At 42.6% G+C, this 8265-nt stretch overlaps 1 protein-coding gene across 4 annotated transcripts; it reads left to right on the forward strand.

Annotated features, from left to right (window-relative positions):
- The first annotated feature begins 2563 nt into the window (after positions 1–2563).
- Positions 2564–7301, forward strand: GEMIN6 (gem nuclear organelle associated protein 6). 4 transcript variants are annotated; one of them, XM_036066168.2, is made up of 3 exons: positions 2564–2661; positions 3182–3379; positions 6480–7301. In XM_036066168.2, exons 2-3 carry the CDS (start codon positions 3255–3257, stop codon positions 6853–6855), a joined length of 501 nt encoding a protein of 166 aa, XP_035922061.1. In that variant the 5' UTR covers positions 2564–2661; positions 3182–3254; the 3' UTR covers positions 6856–7301. The 4 variants fall into 4 exon arrangements, with proteins under 4 accessions (XP_035922061.1, XP_077912334.1, XP_035922060.1 ...); XM_078056208.1 differs by having other exon boundaries at positions 2586–2969; XM_036066167.2 differs by having other exon boundaries at positions 2586–2786.
- The last annotated feature ends 964 nt before the right edge of the window (positions 7302–8265 follow it).

An 8265-nucleotide genomic window follows, 5' to 3' on the forward strand; every position in this document is an offset into this window, starting at 1 on the left:
AGAAGATTTTCTAAGAACCCCTTCCCCAGTTCTTCCCATTTATTACCAAGTTAGGTAGAGGAGACATTATCAGCTTCCCAAAGGGAAGACATTTTTGAAATTCGTTTTTTAATTCCTAGTTGTTAACAGAAAGTGCATGTGTAGGTATACAATATATGCTTGATGAATAAATGCAGAAATAAAGAATAGACACTTTTAACGGACTCTACTTGTTGAATGAATGAAAAAACCAGAACATTAAAAAAAAAATCTTGGGCCAAAATGACCATTTATTTTTTTCTGACCTTATCTTGCATGAAATATACTCAGCAAATTACTATCCCACCCCCACTCATTTTCTACCTACTTTTTTTTCATGATAAGTATACTCTTTATCTACCTACTATTATGATCCAACACTGTGAATTGAAAATTGTGATAGTCTGGCCAGGGCAGGGCAGGTTTATCTTTGCACCATGATGAAGAACAGTGTAAAACTATTGACAACTTTTTTAAGCTTCTGATGTTCTTCAGAGAAATTAAGAAAAGCTTTTTTAAAAAAGTGTTTCTTGCTGGGGCACCTGGCTGGTGCCTTTTAAGAAAATTTCATTTATTTATTTGACAGAGAGAGATCGACAGAAGAGAGGGAGGGAGAGCACAAGCTGGGGGAGTGGCAGGCAGAGGGAAAGGGAGAAGCAGGCTCCCTGCCGAGCAGAGAGCTGATGTGGGGCTCCATCCCAGGACCCCGGGATCATGACCCAAGCAGAAGGAGGAGGTTAACCGACTGAGCCACCCAGGTGCCCCAGAGCATGCAATTCTTGATCTCAGGGTCATCATGACTTTAAACCCCAAGTTGGGTGTAGAGATTACTTAAAAAAAAAAAAAAAAAAAAAGTCTTGCTAAAATTAAAATGTACTCCAAAATCTAGAATAAACAATTTTTCACTTGGCAGAGGAAAAGGTTAAGTGTGTGTGTGTGTGTGTGTGGGTGTGAAGGTTTGAGGGGGAGGCAGACATTAGGAAGGAGATGGAAGGAGAGGGAAATGGAAGAGAGGAAGAAAAGTAGAAAATGTGAGAGAAGGGACATCAATTGGTCTGAGGGAGGCACCAGGCGGACAAGGGTAAGGAAAAGGAAATGGCACCATCTGAACTTGAGGGTGGACTACAGGAGAGGGTCTTTCTGTAAACCTGTATTATGGAGTGGGTTGGGCTCAGTCTGTTATAAATCAGTGATTCACATCAGCAGATGCTGGAAATGATTATCTGGGAGACTAAAGGGAGAGGGGAGAGAAAGGAAGGAATTTGCCCCAGTCTCATCACTTTAAAAGGGGTCATTTAAGTTAAGCTTGGAGCTATCTTCCAAAGTCTTTGATTCTGCAGTACAGATAGAAGGCTTAAAATGCAAATGGCCAGTTGTCACAATTGTTTGAAGCTCTTTTGGACTGAATTTTTATGAGATCATATGTTTAGCTTCAGATTTTAATAATTGGTACGTATGTATGTATTTATACATTTTTTTATTGAAGTAATCTCTATACCCAATGTGGGGCTCCGACTCACCACCTGGGGATCAAGAGTTGCATGCTTTTCTGACTGAGCCAGTCAGGCGCCCCCAACTGGTATTTATATTAGCTCTTTGTAGATTTATAGAGGACTTAACTGGCATAATCTAATTTAATCTACTAAAGCCACATTAATATAATCAACCAAACACTCGAGTGAAGGTTGCCAAAGGATTATTTAAAATGATGGCAATAAGAAACAAGGTACTTCAAGGATTATGTGAACTCAGATCCCAAATTGTAAGGGAAAAGCTGACTAATTTTCAATGTTTTCTACATCGTCGTTTGATAGTCCTCTAATTCGGTTTCTGTAAATCTCCCCTGGTGTTCACATTTGCAGAAACTCAACGTTTAACACCTTGTACCATTTTTCAGGATCACAGTTTATTTGGACCATGCCAGGAGCCGACTACATACCTGAACCGAAATCTGTGGCAGAAGCGAGTCTTCTGCCCTTTTCCACTGCGGGGGTGGTGAGGGGTTGCGGGGAGAGGCCCGGGCTTTCCTGTGAGTGAGGCACCCCTCACTAGCGAACGGTCGGCTAGGTGGAAATCGTCCCAATCCTGTGCTTTTTCTTTCTGGCTTCTGCACCTCCCGCAGGACTGTGGCCAGGGCACATCCCAAAGGAGCAGACGTATTAATTGCCTTACACTAGCCAAACAAATATCTTGGCTCTATCGCTTTTCTCCAAGGCACTTTCACCTCACACTTCCCGCTTTAGGATTCACCGAGAGGGTTCTTGTGCTTTGAGTCCACCGCAAGGGTGCATTTCCAGGTCTACTCTCAACGAGGAACTTGGCACGAGACTTTTCCTCTTTAAAAACGAAAGGTTGAAATGTCCGTCGTGACAGTGAAGAGGGGTGGTTCTAGCGAACAAGGAGCCTTATTATTACTACACAAAAATCTCAGGCTCTGCCCGCACCCGGCCTTTATCCCCCCACGCCCGGTGACTCTCAGACCTCTAGGTGTGACCAAGGCCAAGGACTACAAAACAGAGAATTCTGGGGGAAGGAAGTGACGACGTGGCGCAAAGCCTGCTGGGCTCAGATGGGCGCAGCTGGAGTGACTCCTTCCTCACCGCGTGGTTACTGTGTACCCGTCGCTGCGAGGAGTTCTTGCTGGTATTTCTTTCGTTTGTGGGAATTAAACGTTAAGTACCACCAGGTTTGAGTACCGTTTTAAGTATCGTGCAGCTGCAAGCTAGGCCACGGAATCTGCGCTCTAGAGCCTTCGCTGCTGCCCCCTGGTTCGTGCATCCTCCAAACAAATAAGAGGAAATTGTCAAATCCGGGGCCTCTCCCCGGCGGGATCCCGCGGAGAAAGAGCTGGAGAGAGCAATGGGTGGATATCAAAGGAGTTTTCCTCTTCAGTTTTGGCTAAATGTGGGGTGGAGTGAGTTCCTTTGATCGCAGGAGATCAGAGTTAAAAGGTTTGAGCATCTGCTGACCGGAGTTCAAAGCCAGGGTGAAGGCGATTTGGAATGGTACTGGGTGGTGGAATGGAAGTAAGCCGGATGAGTTACCCCGGGCTGGGCCTCATGGCAGCGCCGGTGTCTCCTTAGCTTTCAGACCGAATTGTGAATATCAGCTGTTTTCCTGATAATGGAACTTGAGGCAAATCACAGATGTTCTCTATCTCTAGGATGGCACTTGCGTGAGTGGAACATATATTAACCCGAACTGGTGGTGGTTTTAGATCTAGCCAGCTGGCAGCCATGAATGAATGGATGAGGAAAGGCCCCTTAGAATGGCAAGATTACACGTACAAAGAAGTCAGAGTGACAGCCAGTGAGAAGGAGTATAAAGGATGGGTTTTAACCACAGACCCAGTTTCTGCCAAGTGAGTATGGCTCCTTCTCCCCTGAAATCATAATGACACCCCTTTGTGCTGCCTATATGTTATATCCAAACTAAGGAAGTAGATAAATGAAAGTCTCGTTATTCACACATAAGAATTGCTTTGCTTTTGAGTCGAAGTGTTGTTCTGACTATGGATTACCTTGGCAGACAAGCCAAGTTTGTAGAAGTGAGACACTTTTTTTGTTACTACATTTTTTTTTTTTTTAAGATTTTATTAATTTGAGGGAGACAGAGCAAGCACGAGGGAGGGGGAGGAGCAGAGGGAGAGGGAGGAGCCGACTCCCCGCTGAGCAAGGAGCCTGACGCGGGGCTCCATCCCAGGACTCCGCGATCATGACCTGAGCCGAAGGCAGACGTCCAACTGACTGAGGCACCCAGGCGCCCCTTGTTAGTACGTTTTTATTAGACAATCTCAAGCATACATAAATGTAGAGAGAATAGCGTAACAGACACTAGCCTTTCTTTCCCCTTCTAAATATCTTTAAGCCAGTTGCAGATATCATATAATTTTGTTCATAAATACCTCAATATCTTTTAGCAGATAAGGACTCTTTAATAACCACAATAACATTATAATACCTAACAAAAGTAATAATAACTTTATTATTAACAGTCCGTTTTTAGATTTGCCTGGTTGTCTCAAAATATCTCTTTAATTGGTTTATCAATTTGGTTGGTATGTCTCTTAAGTATCTTAATCTATGACTGCACTTTCTCTTTTTAGTTTTCCATGTCATTTATTTGTTGAAGAAATGGAATCATTTGTCTTATAGAACTGAACACGTTCTGGATTTAGCTTACTGCATTGTGCATGGTGTAGCTTAACATGTTCTTATATCCGTATTTCCTATACACTGGTATGCCTATCTAGAGGTTTGATTAGGATCAGATTTGTTTTTTGCAAGACTACTTGATTTATTTATTTATTTTTAAGATTTATTTATTTGACAGAGAGAGACAGCGAGAGAGGGACCACAAGCAGGGGGAGTGGGGGAGAGAGAAGCAGGCTTCCCACCGAGCAGGGAGCCCGATGTAGGGCTCAATCCCAGGACCCTGGGCCCATGACCTGAGCCGAAGGCAGACACTTAACAACTGAGCCACCCGGGCGCCCCTTGCCCCTTGCAAGACTACTTTAAAGGTGATGATACACACACACACTTTTTATTTTGGAATGATTTTAGATTTACAGAAAAGAATACAGAGAGGACCCATCTACCCAGCTTCCCCTAATGTTGGCATCTTACCTAACCATGGTACATTCCTCGAAACTAAAACTTTACATAAACTGCAATCATTTGGATTTTAACAGTTTTCCACTAATTGTTTGCCTTTTTCTGTTCCAGGATCCAATCTAGGATCTGACATTCGTTTAATTGTCATGTGTCCTTAGTCTCCTCTGATCTGTGAGAATTTTTCAGTCCTTCCTTGTTTTTCATGACCTTGACACTTTTGAAGAGTTCTGGTGAGTGAGGTATTTCATAGAATGTCTCTCAATTTGGGTTTCTGTGATGCTTTCTCATAATTAGCCTGGGATTTTAGGTTTTGGGAGGAGTACCAACAAAGTGAAATTCACATCACATCACACCACATCATTTATTTTATTTAGTTAGGATTTTTGCATTTGTATTCATGAATGAGATTAGCTTGTAGTTTTATATTTTAATCTTCTCCTCTGCTTTTGGTATCAAGATTATATTAACCTCATTAAACAAGTTAAGGCACAGTCCCCCTTTTATAGTCTCTAGAAGAATTTGGTTAGATTAGAAATGTTTGAACCTTGGGGTGCCTGGCTGGCTTAGTCGGTGGAGCGTGCAACTCTTGATCTTGGGATTGTGGGTTTGAGCCCCACATAGGGTGTGGAGATTACGTAAAAATAAAATCTTGGGGCGCCTGGGTGGCTCAGTCGTTAAGTGTCTGCCTTCGGCTCAGGTCATGATCCCAGGGTCCTGGGATCGAGCTCCGCATTGGGCTCCCTGCTCAGCCAGAAGCCTGCTTCTCCCTCTCCCACTCCCCCTGCTTGTGTTCCTTCTCTAGCTGTCTCTCTCTCTGTGTCAAATAAATAAATAAAATATTTAAAAAATAAAATAAAATAAAATCTTAAAAAAAAAAATGCTTGGGGTGCCTGGGTGGCTCAGTTGGTTAAGCGACTGCCTTCGGCTCAGGTCATGATCCTGGAGTCCTGGGATCAAGTCCCACATCGGGCTCCCAGCTCAGCGGGGAGCCTGCTTCTCCCTCTGGCTCTCTCCCCTCTCATGCTGTCTCTCTCTCTCTCTTTCTCAAATAAATAAATAAAATCTTAAAAAAAAATGCTTGAACCTTGAAAATTGTATATAATTTGTTAGTAAAATTGGGCCTTCCCCCCCATGGGAAAATATTTAAAATACTTAGTTTTTATGAAAGACTATAGGACTATTTATAGTCTCTTTTTTTTTGACTCAGTAGTAGAAATTTACATTTTCTAGGAGGTTTTCTATTTTAGTTTTCAAGACTATTGGCATAAATTTGTTCCTAATACTTTAAATTGCCAATCTTTGCTGCCTTCTTCCTAATATTATTTGTATGTGTCTTTTTTTTCTATTCTAATCAGTTTTGCCTGAGTTTTGTGAATTTTACATTGTTTTTGTTTTTTAAAGAACCAACATTTGGCTTTGATGATCTTGTTATTAACTCTTTTGTTTTCTCTTTCATTAATTTTGTGTTTTGTTATTTTCTTTGGTCTGCTTTGAAGGCAAGTTATTCAGTTGTTTAACTCTAAAATTAAGTCTGTACCCTTTCTTGATTTCTAATACACATTTAAGCCATTTATAACTTTTTAGTGCTTTAACTGCATCCCGCAATGATTGGGTTTAGGCTAGACAAAAAAGTTTAGATGTGTAGGACCCTCGGTGAATACTTATTGAATGAGTACAAACATTTGGTGGTGAGGGGATTAATTTTAAACAGGGAAGTTCTTATTCCCGATTTCTAATTGCCTGTTGGGGCTGGTGATGCCTCTTCATTCCATTGCTTCTTCCGTAGCTTTATGGGCCTTTACATTTTTCTTTTGCAAATCTGCTCTGAACTTAACTTTTCCTCGCAAGTATTGTCCTTGTGAACTTCCTGGAAGATGGCAGCATGTCTGTGACTGGAATTATGGGCCATGCTGTGCAGACCGTTGAAACTGTGAACGAAGGGGACCGTGGAGTGAGAGAGAAGCTGATGAATTTGTTCATGTCTGGAGACTGCAAGGCCTACAACCCTGAGGATCTGGAGAAGAGAAAGAACAGCCTAAAGAAATGGCTCGAGAAGAACCACATCCCCATCACAGAACAGGGAGATTCACGAAGGACTCTGTGTGTGGCTGGGGTTCTGACTATAGACCCACCGTATGGTCCAGAAAATTGCAGCAGTTCTAATGAGATTATTCTCTCCCGTGTTCAGGATCTTATTCAAGGACATCTTGCAGCTTGCCAATGAGAGGCCAAGAACTATGGATGCATCGATTGAAATAACATTTCATTTTTTTTTCTTCATAAAATGTTTTGAATGTTAAATCCATCATATTACAAGACTTCAAAGGCACACAGTTGTGTGTGTGTGTTTGAGTTTTAATTCTCTGTTGTTTTGGTAAAATCAAAGATGTGGATTATAAGTGCTAATAAATAATCGAACTATGGCAAAGATAGCATCACATGCAACAAAATAGCACACGGACATTAGAATTGTAAGAGTCTTTTGTTGGCGGGAGTACACCTCCATTTTTGTTAGGCAACAAACACATGTTAGATTCAATATAAAATGTCTTGCTAAGTCCCTTGCACTAACTGTATGTGTCTGTTTTAAAATACTTATTGTGTAAGGATGAAATCGCTTTTGAATCAGAATCTATTGGAATATATGCTTTTTTGGTTGAAACTTGAAAAGTTTTAACTATTTGTAAAATCTTACCACCTAAGCTGTTTAACTCTCAAAACCTTTACAGTGAGCCCTGGCTGATATCTCTGACGAAAAAGGTAAATGTGACAAGTATTCTGCTCCTGCACTGAACCCAGTTCCCGTGCCTGGTGGATTCAGCCAAGGCCTTCAGCCCATGCTGCTTTCTGCCTGTAGCCCCCATTCCCGGGTCAGGCTTCACTGAGGGGAGAGAACGCAGGAAGCATGCCTCACTATACCTGGCCCTACCCCTTGGAAGCCAGGCAGGGGCCAGGACTCGATATGGAGGTTTCTGGCCTAGAAACCGAGGGAGGTACCTCAGATTGTCAGTTGGGTGTCTTCTCGGGGACAGGTCAGATTAGAACCCCAGGCCTCTGACTCCCTAGGACAAGGGTCAGCAAACTTTGAGCCCTTGGGACAAATGCAGCCTGCTGCCTCCATTTGATAAAAGTTTTCCTGGAACACAGCCATACCCACTGGTTTACGTATTTTCTGTGGCTGCTTTTGAGCCATAGTGGCAGATTTGAATATTGTGACACAAACTATATGGCTTATATTTACAGAAAAATATAGCCCTGCCCTAGGCGTGTGGGGTGGGTGTCTTTATGATAATCACCTGTGACCTTCAAAGAATAACCAGACCCTAAAAGGGAAGTAAGCCATTGAAGGAGTTATCAGTAAAGATGTTAAAAGGATTTAAGTTCCCTGGTTAGCGTTCTATAAAAGACCAGCCCTGGGGTCCCTGGGTGGCTCGGTCCTTAAGTGTCTGCCTTCAGCTCAGGTCATGATCCCGGGGTCCTGGGATCGAGCCCCACGTTGGGCTCCCTGCTCAGCGGGAAGCCTGCTTCTCCCTCTGCCTGCTACTCCCCCTGCTTGTGTTCCCTCTCTGCTGTCCCTCTCTGTCAAATAAAATAAATGAAATCTTAAGAAAAAAAAAGACCAACTATCTCTGTC

The sequence above is a fragment of the Halichoerus grypus genome, chromosome 10, assembly GCF_964656455.1.
Source record: "Halichoerus grypus chromosome 10, mHalGry1.hap1.1, whole genome shotgun sequence".
Taxonomy (NCBI): domain Eukaryota; kingdom Metazoa; phylum Chordata; class Mammalia; order Carnivora; family Phocidae; genus Halichoerus; species Halichoerus grypus.

Coding starts and splice junctions, on each gene's coding strand:
- GEMIN6 (XM_036066168.2), top strand. CDS start 3,255: ATGAATGAATGGATGAGGAAAGGCCCCTTAGAATGGCAAGATTACACG. Junction 3,380..6,479: donor ACAGACCCAGTTTCTGCCAA/GTGAGTATGGCT, acceptor TTTCCTCGCAAG/TATTGTCCTTGTGAACTTCC.